The sequence below is a fragment of the Neophocaena asiaeorientalis genome, unplaced genomic scaffold, assembly GCF_003031525.2.
Source record: "Neophocaena asiaeorientalis asiaeorientalis breed wild unplaced genomic scaffold, Neophocaena_asiaeorientalis_V1.1 scaffold15, whole genome shotgun sequence".
Lineage (NCBI taxonomy): Eukaryota > Metazoa > Chordata > Mammalia > Artiodactyla > Phocoenidae > Neophocaena > Neophocaena asiaeorientalis.
In genome coordinates, this window is record NW_020185328.1 from 2,783,672 (window position 1) to 2,804,757 (window position 21,086).

General features: G+C 36.4%; 1 protein-coding gene across 2 annotated transcripts in view; it reads left to right on the forward strand.

The window, feature by feature from the left end:
* Positions 1-5,380: 5,380 nt before the first annotated feature.
* Positions 5,381-21,086, forward strand: part of LRRC7 (leucine rich repeat containing 7) — a 374,132-nt gene continuing 358,426 nt past the window's right edge. For both annotated transcript variants that reach the window (XM_024734618.1, XM_024734620.1), the window contains exon 1: positions 5,381-5,477. In XM_024734618.1, coding sequence (XP_024590386.1) covers positions 5,381-5,477 — 97 coding nt within the window. The remainder of the gene's footprint in view (positions 5,478-21,086) is intronic.

Genomic DNA, 21,086 nt, shown 5'->3' on the forward strand with positions numbered 1-21,086 from the left:
ATAGCATTTGGATTTCATGTCTCTTTAGCCTCCTTTAATCTGAAACATTCCCACAGCCTTTCCTTTGTCTTATACGATATTGATATTATTGAAGAATACAGTACTCCATTTTTAAAATAGGATGTTTCTCATTTTGTGTTTGTGTGATGTTTCTTTATGATTAGAGTGGGGTTATGCATTCTCAGTAGCAATACAACGTAGGTGATGATATATACTTCTTGGGGTATCACATCTGGAGGCATGTAATGTCCATCTGTCCCTCACAGGTGATCTTAATTTTGTTTGTCCAGTCAAGGTGTTACCTGCTTTCTCCACTATTAATTACCATTTCCCCCCTCCGCTGCAACTAGTAAGAAATTTGTGGGGAGACAGCTTACCATTTGTCATCAAAATTTTCTGCTAGATTTAATATCCATTGATGATTCTTGACTGACCCGATCTTTACCATGATGCTAATATCCCGACTCCAGCATTTACCAGTTTGCCCTCAGCATTCTACTAAGCAAGAGCCCTCCTTTCATATCTGTTTATCTATCTATCATCTATCTACCTATCTATCTATCTACCTATCTATTTATTTATCTATCTATCTATCTACCTATTTATCTATCTATCTATCTATCTATCTACCTATCTATCTATCTATATATATATATTACATCTTTATTGGAGTGTAATTGCTTTACAATGGTACGTTAGTTTCTGCTTTATAACAAATTGAATCAGTTATACATATACATATGTTCCTATATCTCTTCCCTCTTGTGTCTTCCTCCCTCTCACCTGCCCTATCCCACCCCTCCAGGCGGTCACAAAGCACCGAGCTGATCTCCCTGTGCTATGCGGCTGCTTCCCACTAGCTATCTACCTTACGTTTGGTAGTGTATATACATCCATGCCTCTCTTTTGCTTTGTCACAGCTTACCCTTCCCCCTCCCCATATCCTCATGTCCATTCTCTAGTAGGTCTGCATCTTTATTTCTGTCTTACCCCTAGGTTTTTCATGACATTTTTTTTTTCTTAAAATCCATATATATGTGTTAGCATACGGTATTTGTCTTTCTCTTTCTGACTTACTTCACTCTGTATGACAGACTCTAGGTCTATCCACCTCATTACAAATAGCTCAATTTCGTTTCTTTTTATGGCTGAGTAATATTCCATTGTACATATGTGCCACATCTTCTCTATCCATTCATCCGATGATGGGCTCTTAGATTCTTTCCATCTCTGGGCTATTGTAAATAGAGCTGCAATGAATATTTTGGTACATGACTATTTTTGAATTTTGGTTTTCTCAGGGTAAATGCCCAGTAGTGGGATTGCTGGGTCATATGGTAGACCGGACTCCCTCCCAGCTAGCCGTGGTGCACTAACCTTTTCTGGCTGTGTTCACGCCGCCAACCCCAGTCCTCTCCCTGCGCTCCTACCGAAGCCCGAGCCTCAGCTCGCAGGCCCGCCCACCCCGTCAGGTGAGCAGACAAGCCTCTCCGGCTGCTGAGTGCCGGTTGGCCCTGATCCTCTGTGTGGGAATCTCCCCGCTTTGCCCTCCGCAGCCCTGTTGCTGTGCTCTCCTCCGCAGCTCCAAAGCTTTCCCCCTCAGCCACCCGCAGTCTCCGCCCACGAAGGGGCTTACTAATGTGTGGAAACGTTTCCTCCTTCATAGCTCCCTCCCACTGGTGCAGGTCCCGTCCCTATTCTTTTGTCTCTGTTTTTTCTTTTTTCTTTTGCCCTACCCAGGTACGTGGGGAGTTTCTTGCCTCTTGGGGGGGTCTGAGGTCTTCTGCCAGCGTTCAGTAAGTGTTCTGTAGGAGTTGTTCCACGTGTAGATGTATTTCTGGTGTATCTGTGCGGAGGAAGGTGATCTCCGCGTCTTACTCTTCCGCCATCTTCCCCTTGTCCCTTCCCCAGTTATCTTTTTCGTGGTTCTAAAAACTTAAAATATCACTAATAGGAGCAAACATTTCAATGAAAATAGCTAAATGATAAAAAAAACTCAACATGTAATTAGAAGATAAACATTTTTACAAATGTATATATATTTGTGTAGTATTATATTTAATGTAATATATACTATTTATATATGAGTATATACTAATCTTAATATTATGTTCAATAAGAATTCCATCAAAATTAAATATGCACGACATAGTAGAATTGCAAGTATTCAGTCTGCTAGTGAAATTATCTATAGCCAATCATAGACTCATGGAAATAGTGGGTTAAAAAGCAACTAGGAAAAGATTTTTAAAAAATCAGAAAACCTTGATTAAATCTCAGTTGCACCTCTTACTTCCTGTGTGGCCAGGATCAGGTCACTGAACATTTCTGAACATTAGCTTCCTCATCTTCAAAATGTTCTTTCAGAAGGTTGTTGTAAGGATTAGATGGAATAAATGATAAATGGTAATACATTGTAAGATATATTCATTGTTCTTGCTAAGGACAAAGGCCACTATACAGTTTTGTAACATCTTCTGAATTCTCTAAGAAAGAATAAGTTATTTAGCATTTTAATTATTTCATGAGGTTACCAGCCCACTTTTATCCATGTGAGTATCCTTGGAAGATTGTCATATAGTGATCCTTTAAATCTTACTGAATAAAATGAAATACAGTTTATTAAGTTCTTCATTTTGAAAACTGGCAATTTATGTGCATGGATGTTTTGTATTTTTCCAATAACCAGAACATTTGTTTAGCCAGAATTTTTTTCTCAACAGTGTCATCTGTTCTTTTTCTTTATTAAATAAAGGCTAGTTTTCATATTTCTCCTAACATACCAGACATTTAAAATTTTAGTATATGATTTCATTTTTATTTGGGATAATTATGATTAATAATAACTACATTTGCTGAGCTCTTGTATTGTGGTGGACACAGTGTAAGCACATGTACACTATTAACGTGTTTAATCCTCACAACAATCCTATGAGGTAGCTAATGTTATCCCCATTTATTGCTGAGAAAATTAAGGTATAAAGTAGCTAAGTATCTTTCCCTAAAATCATCCTTTAAGAGACAGAATGGGAGTTTAGCCCAGGCAGTCTATTCCAGAACCTAGGCTCCTTAAAGTTAAACTATGCGGCATTGCTAACACTGCATAATCTCTTGCATATCTGTTTGTGAGCATTCCCATAATGCAACATTTGGGCACAATGATTCTTGGTGATCTTTGATGCCAATAGCAACCATGTAAGTGAAACTTTCTTGGAGCCTTTGGCAGTACTTTCTAACTTGTATTTCAGTTTTTCTGACATAACCTCAAATATAATTACATCAAAATCAACTAGACCATTTTCGTTTTCACATTCTCAATAGTCAGAAACATAAAAGGAAAAGTAATAGCCTATCTAAGAGACTGGTTTATGTAGATTTCCAACCAGGGTAAGTGGTCATCCCTCATCTGTATAATCATGATGACTAATTGTTTTTTAAAATTAAATCACAATTTTATGTAGATACTTGCATTTGTAGGTTATGTTTGTTGTATTTTACTATCTTGAGCTTGTAAATACTAGTGATTAACTAAAGTTCACTTAAATTGTTATTATATCATCATGAAAATTCATGTATTTTCTGAAACATGTAATCAAAATAGTGCACTGAATTCGAGTCAGAATCTAGAACATTTTATATAATTTACATGGCTAATCCTCATACTGAAACTGCAGGGATGGTCCTGGAAGCTTAATTTTGCCCCCATATATAGTATTAAAGCAAATTATGTCTTAAACTCTTGAGGTTTTCACTTGATTTCCTGTCATTGTTTTATCATAACCTTGAACTCTTTTTCTCACTTGAAATGATCTTCAAGTGAAACTAAATTTCAAGTTATCATCACACATTGAGAAATGTTTTCTCGTACTTTACATACACAAGCATGGGCATATGAGTGAGCATACACACACATATAAAGTAGTCCCTACCTATGAATGGTTTGATTTAAGAAAATATATTTGGAAAAGTATTTCTAAGAACCAGTGACAGCTTCTCATAGAAATAGTGTTATGTTACTCTTCCAGTACAAAAGGTTATTTATCTCATATTTCACACCATTTTACATATTGCTTTTATTGGATTATCCTTTCCCAATTTCCTCTCTATACACTAGAAATATAATTCTCTGTACTACTCACCCTAGGAGACTTTCTACCACCATAACCCATAACAACCACACCATTACATGCTATCATCCAGCATGTTTGTTAAAACCAGTGATATCCCATTAGAATAATTATGTAGATGTTAAAAGCTATGTTTATATTTTTAAATGATAAATATCATTGTTTTGTTCTGAATTTCCAAATCCTAAACACTCAATAGTTGTTTAATGTTTTCAAAATAAGCAGAGTGTGCATTGCTGGCACAAAACTGTAAGGTTTACTAAAACCAGAAAATACTAACCACAGAGTATATGCTGTTTAATATGCCAACCCAAGTTGCATTTGGCCCATTTATTATTATTTTCTGGTTGTCAGCATTGGAAGTAACTGAGAAGTGCACTTTATATTGACCATATTTTAAGAAGTCACAATGATTAGAATTAGAAAACCCCTCCCAATTTAATCATTAGCACAGAGGAAAGCAGCAATTAAAACTCCTGAAAACTGGTATTCAGAATGCTGGTGAAAGGTATGATCTTTCTTTCTAAAGGGTAACCTGATTTTTGATAAATGTGTTTGCTTTATAAGTAATCATTCTTTAGTTAATGGGGCTCTGACTTAGCTTGGACTGCTATAACAAAATACCACAGACTGGGTGGCTGAAACAATAGACATTTATTTCTAACAGTTTTGGAGTCTTAGAAGTCTACTATCACGGCACCAGCAGATTCAGTTCCTGGTGCGAGCCCTCTTCCTGGTTTGTAGATGACTACCTTCTCACTGTGTCCTCATATGGCAGGGGAAAATGAGCTCTGGTCTCTCTTCCTCATCTTATAAAAATACTAATTCCATCATGTGTGTCCCACCCTCATGACCTCAACTAAACCTAGTTACCTATCAAGGGTTCCACATCCAAATACCATTACCCTGCGGATTAGAGTTTCAACATATGAATGGGGGGTGGAGGAGAAGGGTTGGAGGAGTGGAGGGGGTGGGGACACAAACATTCAGTCCATAACAGTCTCTAACTGGAGAATGTGTATATGAGTTTCATCCACATGTGTTTTTATATTTTTAACATTGGAATGCCTAAGAAAAGTCAAGCACTCTCCAGTTTACCACAGTCACTGCCACTCCCTACTGTCTTACTCCTTGTTAGATACTCTTAATGGTGTGGTCTACCTGAATTGTTGACTCTTGATTTAAACCATTTAACTTGTTAAAATTTATCAAGATTTTGGTATTAAAATATTCTGTTAATTCCCTCCTGTAGGATGGAGAACCTAATAAGGGGAAGGAATCCCCCACAATATCAGAGAAGTCCTTGTAAAGAAGTTCGTGCAGCCCTTCGGAAGAGGCCTGAAGAGGAGTGTAAGTATGTTTAATAGGTTTAACTACATTCTAGGTAGACTTAGGTGAGTGGCATAGTAAAAGTAAAACGTTAACCTTTAACTGATAAGTCAGATAACAGAGGTACTTAACAAATACTTGTTGATTCTAATTGAATTTATTTTTTTAAAAAATATCATATGGTACCTGGATTCAGGCACTAAGAACATTGTTTTCTTAAGTGTTTCTCTTGTACTTCAGAATGCTCTACTAATAACTTGGTTCCATGTTCAAATGAGATTGGAAAAAGCTACACGATTTACCACATCTTTCTTAGATATCTGTACCATGAATATTATTTCCAAAGAGTCCTGAAGTAAAAAAAAAACAAAAAACAAAAAAACAAAACAAAAAACTTTTAAAGTGTGTTTAAAGTGAACATTTTCCAGTGTCATTTGACCACAATTCTCTTTCAACCTTTTTTTTTTAAAAAACTGAGGACTCTTTGAAAACAACTTCACTAGACTAAAGAGTAAATGTCTAGTAGCAAATCTAAATCCATTGATCAAAATGAAACATTTGATTTAATCGAATTTAGGAAAAGATTTTGAAAGAAGTCATGTATCCCCTCAGAAAGCCATTTTAATCCATCTTTAAATTATCAAAATATTATAATATATAATTGTAGAGATTTTATCTAAATATTGCATCTAAATATAGCATTGTTGGAGATGTTTAACATAATACTTGCATTTTAAGTTTATAAGATGATCCATAATACTAGCTTTCCTCATGTTACTTGCATCTAATTATTTTCAGGGTACTAAATCACAATCCATTATGACAAAAATTCAGAAAAAAATTTCTGAATGATGCCTTTTTACAGGAGTTTACATTTTGTAAGGATAGAGCTAATGCAGTGGGTTCACTGGCATATATAGTTTAGTAGATTTTTAGGGTTATATTGGCATTTCAAATTAGTTTGGAGTACACCATTCCAGGTAAAGACCAAATATATTAAATCTGGGCACACTCATGGCAAGTAGAATATCTTTGTTTTGTTTCATTTTATTATAAAGTCAATAGATAATCTGATTGGGTTGCCATCTATGTCATTCAATATAGTGTTAGTTTTATTTTATTTGGTATATTTATAGTTTCTAACATTATAAACAATATCCAATTAAAACTAAAATTTGAAAATGAAGGTATAGTTCATGGCCATGTTAGAACAAAAACTGTTTATAAGATGCAGACTCGTGCATAAAACTATTGCTTTATTATTGGGTTCATAGGGAAGCTTTGGGATTTCTCCTCTGTGCTGGTTTAACACAATCAGCTTAGTCTCTGTTATAGTTCTGCAGATTTTATTTAGAAACTTAGAAAGGGTTTTTGTGGATAAATCTATAGTTGATTCTCATGGAGTCACAGAGTATATTTAATATATACAAAGTTATTTTTCAGGCCTCTTATACTGAGTTGGTCTGTGCCAGAGGTTGACCACCTATGGTCCATTTACCAAATCCATCCTGACACCTGTTTTTGTAAATAAAATTTTATTGAAACAGCCATCTCCTACTTATTTAAGTATTGTGTATGGCTGCTTTCCATGGCAAAGGAAGAGTTAAGCAGTTGTGACAGAGACTATATGGTCCACAAAGCCAAAAGTATTAACCTGATTCTTTACAGAAAAAAGGTTTTAAAACCCTGGTCTGGGCCAGTGGTTCTCAAAGTGTGGTCTTCAGACCAGCAGCAGCATTAGCAGCATCTGAGAACTTGTTAGAAACACAAATTTTAAGGTCTACAACCCACATCTACTGAATCCAAATGTCTGAGAGTCGGATCCAGTAATCTGTGTGTTTTGAAAAAGCCCTACAGGAGATTCTGATGCAAGCTCCACTCTGAAAACCACTAGCCTAAGTCAAATGACTGGCGGCAAGATGACATTAAATCACCATGGATACAAAAGACTAATAATGATAGACATATTTCAGAGTTAAGTCTTATTGTTGTATAATGTAAGGTACATAATATAACTGTTTCCTGTGTTGTAACAAGCAAGTCCTCAACAATTGAATCGTGGCAGTCAGGACAATTTTTGAAATATCACTACAGGAGCTCAGCTGGATTGACTGTGTTATTGAACATGGAAGGACATAATGAGAAACATGTAAAGTATTATTCCCTGCCAGAGAGGTCTTCATTACCCCTTGTTAGTTTAATGAACAGTCCTTCTTGTCCTGTACAGACTACTGTTAATTCCCTAAGAAAGAATCCTCTTTTTTAGAATGGGAGGAATATAGTAGTTAATTAAGACATTAACTTTAAAGTCACCATAAGGGTGTTCTAATGTGACACTTAATGAACAGCTGCAGGACCCTGGGTATTATTTCCTTAATCCAAGACTCAGTTTACTTATTTGAAAAATAAGATTAATTAAAGAGCCTACCTTGAAGGGTTATTTGGAGAATTAAGGAAGATTTTTTTAAGTACCTGGTATAGAACTTGGGACTTGGCAAATTTTTTTCCTCCTCTCTCTCTTCCTCTTCATTTATTATTATTGTTTCTCTTTTTTCAAACTAACCATTTAAGGATAGAAAGCATGTTTTGATCATAGAAATGAAAATCTACAGAAATTATAACCACTGTTTTTAGAAATAATAATATAAAGCAAGGAACAGGTTGTAAACAAATGACATAAAGTTGGAATTCTTGCAGCAATGTTAGATAGTAATTCGTGTTAGATAGTAATTTGTCTCACACAGTTCTTTCCCTATGATTCTACAAATTCAACATGGGATCTAGACCAAGACTTACTGGTCAGCTCTCATGGAAAGCTGCCAACTTAGAAAATCATCATAGAAAGCCAAATGATAGTGGTTTTGTTTTACTGAGAATTGAAAGAACAGTGGAACTTGACTCAGACAATAGGATCCTCCAGATGCAAGGTGAGCCCTCTTACATTTGGAGATATTGCAAATAAGAGGGTTTTGCTAAATAACAGAATTCATACTGCTGTCTTTTATAATCTTTTATACTTTTTACAATATTATCAATATTAATATCAACATTAGGTCACCAGACATAGCTCTTAACCAATTATTTCATGTGAATTATATCTAGCTATATTGCATTTAACATAGCCAAGCAAACTTTCAGTAAAAATTGATACTTGTAAAAGACAGACTTTTAAATATGCTCAAGTTACGTACCATTAAAAAATAAAAATAAAAACTTTGTCCTCAAAACCAAAGAACCATTCAGCTACAGCCCTACATTCTCAGACTGCTCTCAGGCAAACCTCTCAAAGAAATTATCTATACTCACTCCATTTACTTACCCCCAACTCATTCCTCCAAATCAATGCAGTCTGGCTCCTACCCAATCACTCTGCTGAGACGGCTTTCATTCAGACCACTAATAATCTCTTTATGATGCTATATTAGTTTTATATTGCTATGTAATAAATTACCACAAACTTACTGGCTTAAAACAGTTTATCTCACAGTTTCTTTGGGTCAAGAATCCAGGTAGGGCTTGTCTAGGTTCTCTACCTCAGGGTCTCACCAGGCTGAAGTTTCATCATGAACTCAATTGGGGAAGAACCTACTTCCAAGCTTACTTAGGCTTGAATTCACTTTCTTGTGAATTCACTTTCTTGTGGTTCTATGATCAAGAGCCCTGCTTTTTGCTGACTTCCAGCTGAGGGCCACCTTTAGGGTCTAGAGATCTCCTGCAGTTCCTTGATATATATATATTCTCAGTATGGCTGCTTACTTCATTATTTATACTAAAAAACTTATAAATAAATGAAAGTTGAACTAAACAATATTCAAGTAACCCACAGGAAGGCAAGAGAAAAAAAATAGAGGAATTAGAAACCAAGGGAACAAACAGAAAACAAATAATAAAATGGAGACATAAGCCTTAACAGGTCAATAATTACATTAAGTGTAAATGGTGTAAATACCTCAATTAAAAGAGAAAGCCTGTCAGATTGGTTAAAAAAAAAAAGAAAAAGTTGCTATACAAAATGCCTTTTAAATGTAAAAATATGAAAAAGTTATATATAAAAGGATAGAAAAAGTATTTAAATGAAAGCTTGAGTGACTATATTTATATCAGAAAAAAGTAAGTCCAGAGTAAAACATAATAAAGGAGATAATTTCATAATGATAAAGGGGTCAGTTCATCAAGAGGATATAACAGTCCTAAACAATCCTAAATGTTTATGACTTCAATTTATTTTTTACAAATTTATATTTTCTTAAACTTTGTTTCAATAGCTTTGCTATGTTGTCTTTTTTTAAATTTTTACTCAGTCCAATTTAGTTTTCAATAGCTAAGTAATTTTTGGTAGCATAGTTGTGATTGTGGCCTGTTTAAAAGAAAAAAAAACACAATTGTTTTCATATAGAGCAATATCTATGAAGGTATAATTTTTCCTCAAAATTTCCCTGAGTCTGTACTGTGTGAACTAAAATTCCACAGAGGCTTTCTGTTCAGTTTCTGAATTATAAGAAAAATTAATTGAAGAGTTTTTCTTTCTTTCTTTTACCGTCATAAAATTTAAATTCCTAATAACATAATTCTATCCTTATAGCATTGATATTTTACTTTTCCTTAATATAAACAATCTGTTTTATATTATCAGGAGATAACATTTAAAATTATTTTGTTTTCAAATAACTGAATGCTACCTTTCCAAATGTCAAAATATTCTTGTATTAACCAGTTTGGTGAAAATCATGATAATTAGTCAGGTTCCTGCCTTCATATTAGAAGTTACTGAACATGATTTAACCTTTCCCTAATGATTCAAGGACAGTTTTATAAATACCCATTACCGTCTAGAATTCCATCTGGGCGTCCCTCCAAATCAAGTTGTTATCTTTCACTTCTGCTACGATTGTTCTTGCTTTTTAGTTACCCATTCTTTTGGCATTCTGTTTCCCATTTTAATTTTCTCCTTCAGAGAGCTGATGCACCATCCTTATTAAGAAGTTTATATTAAATGTGTGTCAATGAATCAAGGATTGAAAACCAGTCAAGCCTTGGATGATTTGTGGTAAATAGGATAAAGGAGTAGGGAACACTAAACGCAGTGTAAGAAGTGGAGTGCATTAATTTAAAAGATCCTAAGGCTACCCTTCTTCTCGTGGACTTCATCTCAATTTTGTGATGAATCCCCAGATACTTGTATTCTTTACCAGGTTCCTATTTCAAACTATGTATTAATGACTCAAGTATGATGTTGATGACCGGGTGTTACTGTCATCTCACTCACTTGGTCTGGGGGCTTATGCAGTGGGTGTGGGGAAGGGCTCATATCTGCTAAGGAAATCTGAAGTAATCCTCAGGATGGTAACACCATGCTATGTAGTTATAGACCTCACACATGTGCATAACAATGTCAGTATGCAGAATAGTTACTGTCTTTTCTCGGGCTTCTCTTTACACTAGGAAACCTCTTAGATGATCCTAGAAAATGTTCCCTATCATTTCACTAGCCTAAATTGGGTTATATTCCTATTCCTGTACCATTAGTATACACCATAAGAATGCTATGCACTCACTGGCTTAAGCCTGTTATACTGGACGAATCAGGTTAAAGAACCGGTTTGGTATTAAAAGTAATCCTAGATAAGGTAAGGAAATGAAAGTAAGATGATGTATTTGCCATTTGACCTAGCATAATGGAACAGGTAAGGTTATTCAACACTGTATCCTATACTATTGTTTGTATTGTATATTTGTCTGTATATACTTAGCTATCCCAAAATATTTTAGGGATGGGAATGGGAACAAGGAACAGAAGAGGTGGTACTTGGGAGATCAGGTATCTGGGAACTGATATTAAAGTGACTTCCAGACCTCTATTTATCATTCAGAGCCCTCTTTTCCTATCTAAGCCCTACAATTTGTCGGCAGTTATGTGTCCATTATCTTCAACTGCTCCTTTAACTTTCTTTAAAATACAGTTCCTTCTGGTTTGGAATGAGACCCATTTCCCCTACATCTCCCTTCCATTCTAGAGCCAGCCCTTCTTTCTTTCAAATTTGAACTATTATTAGTCATATTGTATAGATGAAGCTATAGGATCTCAGACATGTTAAATAATTTATGCAATGTCACACAGCTAGTAAGTGCCAAAGCTGGGACGCAAATGTTGTTTGACTCCAGAAGCTACCTTATTCCTACTGTTCCATGCTATATAGCTACACTACAGTATTCTGTGTCCTCATTTTAGCTCTCCATGATTCATTTTCTGAATTTTTAAACATAAACTATCATACAAAGAAATGTGTATAATGTGTATATAGCTTAAAGAATTATAAATTAACAGTCATGTATCTAAAACATCAGGGTTGCTGAATTACACATTCTTACCCAGCTCTGCTTATCGTTTTAGTTAGCGTATCCATTCTAGGAGACTAGTCTTTCCCACTCCTCATTTCTTAGGTCTTTCTTTAGGTGACCCTTTCTTAATTCCTACAACAAAGCCAAAGGAATAATATACATGGTTTTAGTACAAGGGGGCTCAAAGAAACAAGTGGTCAGTGTTTTCTCATTAGCTAGAAAATCTTACTCTTGTTTGACTTTATTAATATCTTAGATTGTGACTATACAGTGTCATAACAAAAAATAACATTGCATTTTCAACTTGAATTTTATCAGCACACCTGAAATTATTACATGTTGCCTACTAATAATTTTGGCATGAGGTAAAAATAAGATTAAAGGGAGGTTAGATTAAATTAGACTTACAGCCTGAACCTTCTTAGACCAATTAGAAAATTGAAATCAGGCTCATGCAAACTTTGTACAAAGTTGATGTATTTTAGACAGTTTTTCCATTCAAGGTAATAATAGAAATTCAGGCAAAACTATGTCTTAAACTCTTCTCTGGAATATCTCCAGGTTTAAACCAGCTTCCTTAGCTATCTGCAGCCATATTTCTCCCAAGATTCTATTTAGGATATAATTTTAGAAAAGATCCACTAGCACTAATTTTCCTAGCACCTCTGGCTTAGCAAACCATTTGCTTGAGTTAGGGCTTGACTCTTCACTGGACTTCTCTTTTTGTTTGTTTAAATTAATTAATTTTTTTTTTTTTTTTTTTTTTTTTGGCTGCATTGTGTCTTCGTTGTTGGGTCTTCGTTGTGGTGCACGGGCTTCTCATTGTGGTGGCTTCTCTTGCTGTGGGACTCAGGCTCTAGGTGTGTGGGCTTCAGTAGTTGTGACATGTGGGCTCAGTAGTTATGGCTTGCAGGCTCTAGAGTGCAGGCTCAGTAGTAGTGGCGTACGGGCTTAGTTGCTCTGTGGCATGTGGGATCTTCCCAGACCAGGGCTTGAACCCGTGTCCCCTGAATTGGCAGGCAGATTCTCAACCACTGTGCCACCAGGGAAGTCCCTGGACTTCTTTTAAAATGCAAATTCCTTTGAGGGTAATGCTAGTCAAATTTTAATACTACCATAAAAGTGATTTTAGATCACTAATCTCAGTAATCACAAGGAATCAAATCTCAAGAGATGTTTGAATGCCCAGGAAGAGAAAGGAAAGGTCAAAATATTGTTATATAGGTGAGGAGTTTGAAAAACAAATTCACTTGCTACATATTTTTGCTAAGCGTTGGTTCTCTTATCTGGTGAAAGACTTCTTCAAATAAAATTTCAGCCCTTTCTATATCCTTCCGTATATTTCAGTAGTTACCGCTCTACTAATTTATTCCTTCTTTATGAAAGGCTCTCCTTCTCTCCTTGGCAGAGGGCAGGGCCTCCCTCCTATTAGTCCCTGAAACACTTTGCACAGATTATTAATGCAGTACTTACAACACAGTATTTTATCCTTTGCTTTCATGTCTATTTTTTCCCCGTTGGGTTGTTAGTTGCTTAAGGACAGGCAGATATATCTTATCATTTGTCTACCACTAGCATTAAGCACAATATTTGATATATAAGTATCACTCTAATAGAAGTTTACCAAAAACAAATGAACTATAAAAGATATAACTTGATTCATGCCATGATACTTATTGGAGTTTAAAGGCACCCAATAAATAATTTCCATATTCCAGACCAATTTTGGAACCAATTAAGATATTGACAAGATGGCAGGAAGTTAGAGATCAATCATCAACTTTATTACTTTTAAAAGCTAGATTGGAGGACATAGCTGTGATGTTTGGCAACAATGGACATCTTCATACTGTACTCAGATATATGCATACTTAACTGACTCAGCCACAGCAGTACAGAAAAGCCACAGGCCTCCTCATGCGGGGAATTCCTCCTATAAAATTTATAGCAATGAGAAACAGACCAGTGTACTGTGTATTTCCTGAAGCAGCTTCACCCCAAAGAAAGGTGGAGGAAAGTGTTGGGCTACGCATGTCAAGTTCTTCAAATAATTGGTAAATAATTGCATATCCTGGGGCTTCACTGGTGGCGCAGTGGTTGAGAGTCCGCCTGCCGATGCAGGGGACATGGCTTCATGCCCCGGTCCGGGAAGATCCCGCATGCCGGGGAGCGGCTCCGCCCGTGAGCCATGGCCGCTGAGCCTGCGCATCCGGAGCCTGTGCTCTGCAACGGGAGAGGCCGCAGCAGTGAGAGGCCCACATAACGCAAAAAAAAAAAAAAATTGCATTTCCTAATAAGAGTTAGAAATGAGATAAGAGGTCAATAGTGTTGGGGAAATCTCTCCACACAGAAAATAAGTGAGTGGATAAGAAGCATCTCCACTTGCAATGTTCCTTAGAATTTTTATCTCTGAAACTACTGAGCTTAAACCTTAAACCCTTAGACAACTAGTGGGGAACTTATAAGGGCAGTCTTTGCCAGATATAAACTGCTATTCTTTCATGGACTCTTCTGGTATCATTAGGGGCAGAGAGGAGGAGCAGGGTAGATTTAACTCCAAGACCATTGTAAACCAAAGTCTTGACACTTCATGTTCTACCTGTTATCCCAAATAATGTCCTGCATGCTAGCAAGGCTTCTGCAATATGATTAAATTACATTCATTTATTCAACAAATATCTACTGTTTGAGTGCCTACCATGTGCCTCTCTCCCTGTTCTGGGTGTTTGTGATACATTGTGAGAAAAGATTTAAAAATCAAACCAAAAAAGGCAAACATTTCCTGTCTCAACAGTTATGCTCTTGTTGGGGAAAGCAGACATTAAACAAAATAAATGAGTTATAATTCATTAGAAGGCGATTCATACTGTGGATAAAAGTGCAAAGTTATGGGGGTTTAAGATTAGAGATTTGAGGGCAATTTCAAGTAGGGAGACTAGAATATGTAGAACTTTTACAAAAGATGGCATATGTACAAGGAGATGAAGGAGTTAGCCACACTAGTTTACAAATTGTAAACTCTATGACTTCTGCATTTAAATTTAACTGGAAGAACTCTCCCATCCATAGGTTAATTTTGGCATGATGCATAAGTGATATATGGGGGAATAGTTACCTATACATACTGTCTCCTCTCTCAGGGAGAAGCTATTAAGACACTTTGCCTTTTTGCAAAGTTTAGAAGCTTGCAATGCTGAATACCCTAGTTCAGCTTGTTTGCAGTGCCTTTTTCCCCAGGCAATATTTTCAAACCTTTGAAAATTGTTGCCTCTTTGAGTGCCAGAGATGGGCTGAATGTGGATCTGTCTAATAGCATGGTTTCTAAAAGTCAGGTGAGCAAATGTCTTTAGTCCTGGAACCCTAGTGCCCTTTGCCATATGTACTGCTATGGAATTGCTGAGGTCTATGTAGCTGCTGTCATTGTTATCTGTTTCATCTGGAGAATTAACCGCAGCATTTTCCTGGCCTAAAGCAGCTGTTGTTACTTCAGAAATGTGTGCCTCTAGGGACCTAATGAGGCTAAGCGTCTGCTCTTTCAAGAAACTTGCTTTTTTCAACATTGGGCTATTCCAGGCAGGCCTTGAGTAGAATCTCTTTCTGAATATCTTTTTCACAGAAGTGAAATAGGCCCATAGTGTTTTATCTCCCTCTATTGTTCTACTGATTTTAGGGTAATGTTGCCAGATAAAATACAAGACACCTGATTAAATTTGAATTCAGATAAGCAACAAATAATTTTTTACTGTAAGTACATCTCATAAAAGATTTAAGGCACATTTAAAATGAAAATATTATTCATTCCTTATCTGAAACTCAGGTAAGGGTGTTTGTATTTGGATTCTACAGAAAAACAAAAACAATAGCATATATATATATATATATGTGTGTGTGTGTGTGTGTGTGTGTGTATTTATATATTTTTAAGGAATTGGTTCATATGATTATTGTGGTTGGCAAGTCCAAAATCTGCAGGCTGAAGAGCCAGGAAGAAGCTGATACGTCAATACAAATCCAAAGTCCATCTGCTAGCAGAATTCCTTCTTTCTCCAGGGAAGTCAGTCTTTTTCTATAAAGACCTTCAACTGATTGGATGAGGCCCACCCACTATATGGAGGGCAATCTGTTTTACTCAAAATCTACTGATTCAAATGTCAATTTCATCCAAAAACACACTCACAGAAGCATCCAGAATAATGTTTGACCACATATCCAGGCATTGTGTCCCAATCAATTTGACACATAAAACTAACCATTATAGTGTCTTATTTTTATTCATTAAATCTGGCAACTCTATTTCAGGGGGTCTGAACTGAGTTTCTAAGAGTTTATATTGTTCCTATAGGTGATCTATTTCTTTCTTTAATGGTGTAAAACTAGTACTATTTCCTAGTACTTTGTTTTTTAGGTTTTCACTGCTTTTGGACTCATATTTTTTGTAACATATTTTTCTAAACTTTGTCTCATGAGGTCTCTCATATGAGAAATATGAAATCAGTAAATTATGAGTCTTTCAATAGATTTCACTATTCAAATAAATCGTATCCATCCTCACCTGTCTGGGTTGGATAATCCCACTGAGGAAGAAATTTCCCATGAAGTCAAGATCAAAATCCAGGCCTAGACTTGATCTCTTATTGTTCTGCATGCCTTTTCCTGTAATATGTCTCCTTTAATATGCTTTGTCTTTGCTGGATCTTCCTTTAAAATGTTAACTTTATAAATTTCTGGAGGGTTTCCTTAGGGCAAGGCAATACCTGTACCCTCATCTATAATGATTTTATCACTTTGAAACTCCCCTAATAATGCTTTAAATATATTTTTTCCTATCCTTAAATTTGTCCAGGTTTTGTGATGCTTTGGTATCATGTCCCTATTCTTCAAGTTGTGGTTCCCAAGTGCTGTCACTCTGGACTCTTTATCTACAGCTTTGAAAGGCCACATCCTCAGTAGTTTCCCAGACCCTGCCATCTCTTGGGGATTCGTTCCAGATCACTCTCTAAAATTCTGTCTCTCTGTTTTGGTTAGATTTCTTTAGGCTCCTGTCATAATTGTTTGACTTGGTACAGCTGAAACATCTCTCGCTTTTCGACTTTCTTCTTTAAGATTCATCAGAGCTGAGTCTATCCATTTCCTTTTAATATTTGTTTCTCTTGGCGTGGAAGTTCCCATTTTCTATTTCATATCTGTCTAATATATCCTATAAAATCTCAATATTTCTCCTAAGGAAAGTTCTCTTTTCCTCCAATAAAGTTAGCCAGTTTTCCTTTATTTTGTTTCTATTCTTCTGCTGCTTCTGTTCTAATAGTAAAACTGAAGCATTCTTCTTTTCATACCATTTCAATTCCTCCTTGATACCTTAACAAACTCAATTCTTAAAGACCAAGTGCTCCAAACAGACGTTACTATTTCTTTTTGTGACCTTTATGTATGCAATCGTTTCAGTGACATGTTTGTTATCTTTTTCAATTCCACCTAGAAGAGGGCTTCTAGAAGAGTCTTCTAAAAGAATCTTCTAGAAGATTCTCTTCATTAAAAGGGCTCCCTGTTACTTTTCATTTGTTTATTAATCAAATTCACTACTCTCCTGTGTGTACATCCACAATGAGAGTTCTCTAATTTATAAGGCCATGGACAGGGCTTATGTGAGTATCAAGCCCAAAGCTCAAGGTCAAACTACAGCAGCTTAAACACTGTGGCCAATGCACACTAAGATCAGCAAGGCCAATACAGTGTTGATAAAACAGCCCTGTCTGTGCAAAAACAACCGCTTGCCTAGGAATAAAACTGCTGTGAACTGTAATAAACCCCCAATCAAATCTTGCATGGCCTACTTGCTAAAACCGAAAGCCCATAGCTCCATGTCCTGGCCCCATCAAAAACTTCTCCAGGTGCTATTTACCTCACCAAAGTTTGCTTTTTGCCTATTTGTTTTTATTACTGATAACACTGACACTTGAGGATGTAGCTCAAGTGCCTGACTACCGTGATCTTCCCAAGAATTAGCTCATGTAGCTTCATTCCACGGGGCCTAGTGCTGTACAGCTAGAAACTTGCAGGGTAAAACCAGATGTCCCAGGCAGGATCCAGAGGAGGGAGGGGAGGGGTTCTGAGTGCAGCATCTACTCTCAGTTCTTCAGAACTCACCAATTGCATAACTCCTTCAGCATCCCTGGAAAAGAGAAAATGGGGCAAGAGCCCAGGAAGGGTAGGGAAAATGCCTCCTTGTGGAATCCTGAGAAGCAGGCAACATGTCTGACCCCACCTCCAGCACTCCTGTGGCCCTCACAACCAGGAACCAACTCTGGCAGAAGTCCTTATAGCTCTTGTCTGCCATGATGTGACTGCACATCGATGTCTAGAACTCCTGTTGCAGAATGAAAGACCAGCCAAGAGAGCTTCCTTACCCCTAGGTGGAAAGGGTACTCATACCATGGAAATAGCTACTCCAGTGAAATTCCTTCACAAAGTCTCCTTCCCTTTCAATAATCTGATCCCTTTTAAATCATTGATCTGGCTGGGGTGGGGGTCCAAAACAGTAGAACCTGAACTTAGCTAGCATAGGCCAGCTAGGAGTAGTTCAGAGCACAGATCCTGGAGCCAAGCACCTGAGTGACAACTTTACTACCTACCAGCTGTGTGATGTAGGCAAGTTACTTAATCTCTCTGTGCCTCAGCTTATTCATTGAAAACAATAGGGAAGATTAAATTAGCTAATATATGTAAAGCTTTTAGAACAATTTCTGGCTCTATATAATTACTTGTTATTATTATTACTTTGTAAATTCCACATACATCAGTCTGGCTTTGGAATATCACCTCTGTAGTATCTTGCTGCCTCTACTGAAGTCTATGTTTGAGCAACCCATTATAATTGTGAGTCCATCTAGTTCTTCTGCTGGCCTAGCAAAAAACACCAAATTAACCTGGCACCTTCCTGTCCATCCTTACAGTACTGGATGGGAAGCCAGAATAACCATGAGGCCATGAGCTATTTCCACCTCTGGTGAGGCTGGTTCCATTACTTCATAGAATAGCAATGCTAGCTCCTGAAAAAAATTATCTAGGAGCTGGGAGACACATTCAACTTCCTCATTCAAGCCAAGGGGGAAGAGAGGAGCAAAAGAGGAAAAAAGGGACAGGAACCTAGAAAATTCTAGGGAACTCAGCAATAAAAGTTCATGGCTGTTCTCTTTCAAAGAGAAAAAAACATAAAAAAATAATTAATGTGATTCAGTTCCAAAGATTCAAAATCACTACCTCTGCATTTCAAGTTTTATTTCTCAGCAAAGAGAGAATTTGATCAGCCCAGTTTGAGTCACTTCTCTATGTCCAAGTCCAGGGTAATATTGTGTTTTATATTAAGGCCATTCCCAGAAAGAAGGAATCCTTGTTGGCCTGACAACTTCCCTGGAGATGTCCACCTTAGTTTGGAGCCTATGACCCTTCTGTGCCCCACTGTGAGTACCTTTCTCTTGCTAACCTCTTGCAATCTTGACTTTGACCTGCTGCAGCTCTAGCTGCAAAACCACGGTGATTTGTTTTAAGATCAAGTTATTTTTTTAGTTGTGCTAGATAAAACTATACTTGTGGCTTTAAAATGATGGATGATACAGACCAAGCCTCAAGAAACTTTCTCTCTAAATTGTCAAATAATATGTTACATATAAAGAAACTAAGTATATTAAAGACCAACAACATATTAGTTAGAAAATCAATGCATTTCAAATGTTTCAGGCTTATTTGAATAAAGTTAGCATAAAATATCCCTCAAAACAGTAACACTATTAGTAGAATGTCATGTTTGGAATTTTGCTTCACTAGAGTCAGCCCTGTGGAGACAGGAACTGGACCTCTGTTCTACCTGCATTACCTATGCTGAGCCCAATGCCAGGCACATGGAGATGCTTGGTAAATACTTGCTCAATGAAGGAAATAATTAATGAATAGCAGAATACATCTTCATTAAAAAATATATACACTTCAAGTTTTATTGTTTAATTGCGCATATTAAATGAAACAAAAAGTCATTACATTGATAACGTAGTAAAGGTAGTGGTATATTTATGAATTCACATTCCTTGGAATTTACAGCTGGACTCAATATCAACTGTCAGGGAGGGAGACATTTTCCCCTTGACCCCTTTTGAGTTCTTTTAGCTACACTAATAATAAAATCGACACAAGACAGATTAACAGGAGAAAAAGAAACAAATTTTAATTCATATGCACGGAAGTCTCATAGAAATAGGATCTAAGAAGTGGCCAAAGCAGGCAGCTTTTATACTTTTTAAATAAAGAAACAATATATTTGAGAGAAGTTGACAGGACAAGGAAACTTAGGTTCTGGGGACTCAATTTGTGAAGAATCTAAAGAGAGTTTGAGCTTGGATAGTAAATTAAAGTAACAAGGTTTGTTTATATAGGCTTCTTTGCCCCTAATTTCTTATCTCTGGAGATAAGGGGGTCCTTCTACTACTAGAGGCGGACTTTTCACATGGAAAGTTTTTTTTACTGCTTTCAGGGAGACAGAGGAGGCTCAAAGTGTCCCTCTTGTATTAGCCATTTCTTAAGTAACTTTAATTCAAAATAATCAATATGTCATTGAGGCATATTTGGGGGTGGCCTGCCCTGGGCCCCAACACAACTAAAACTCTGATCCATGTGAGACTGTTCTATATACAGAATAAGTAAGTGTTCCTATGAAATAAAAGTCCTGAAAGCAATGAATGTATTCTAGCCCCCTTGGAAGATTCTCTGGTTTTATAAGTTTAAAGAAAACTTAACAATTTAATTGGAGCACGCTATTTTAGAAAGAGTTGGCTTAATTTATTTTCACACTACTGCACAAAAGATATTTGTACTCAAAGATTTTTAAATGGTATCTCCAGTGTTGTATAGGCCAAAGAAAAGATTGCATTTTACATGTTTGTTTGAATTGATGGTGTGTCCATATGGTATAAAGGCAAGAAAGTCTTTGCATCAATACTTTCTACATTCTGTTTTTAATTAATTTACATTTTTTATAAAAAATATTTGAAAACCAGGCATTGTTTTGTTTTATGTTGTGTGAATTTGAATCTCCTGTCATCAAGACCAAAGCTAAATACTTCCTCTTTAATTTTAAAAGCAAACTATATATGACTTTTTGTGCCATTTGGTTGCATGCGTGAAGAGTGAATAACGTTACCTCTCTGCTCACACCATGTTTAATCAAGAATATATTTTCACTTGTAGCGTTTGATGTGTCACATGCTTATCAGTTTACTGTCAGGCAAGATAGAGTACAACATA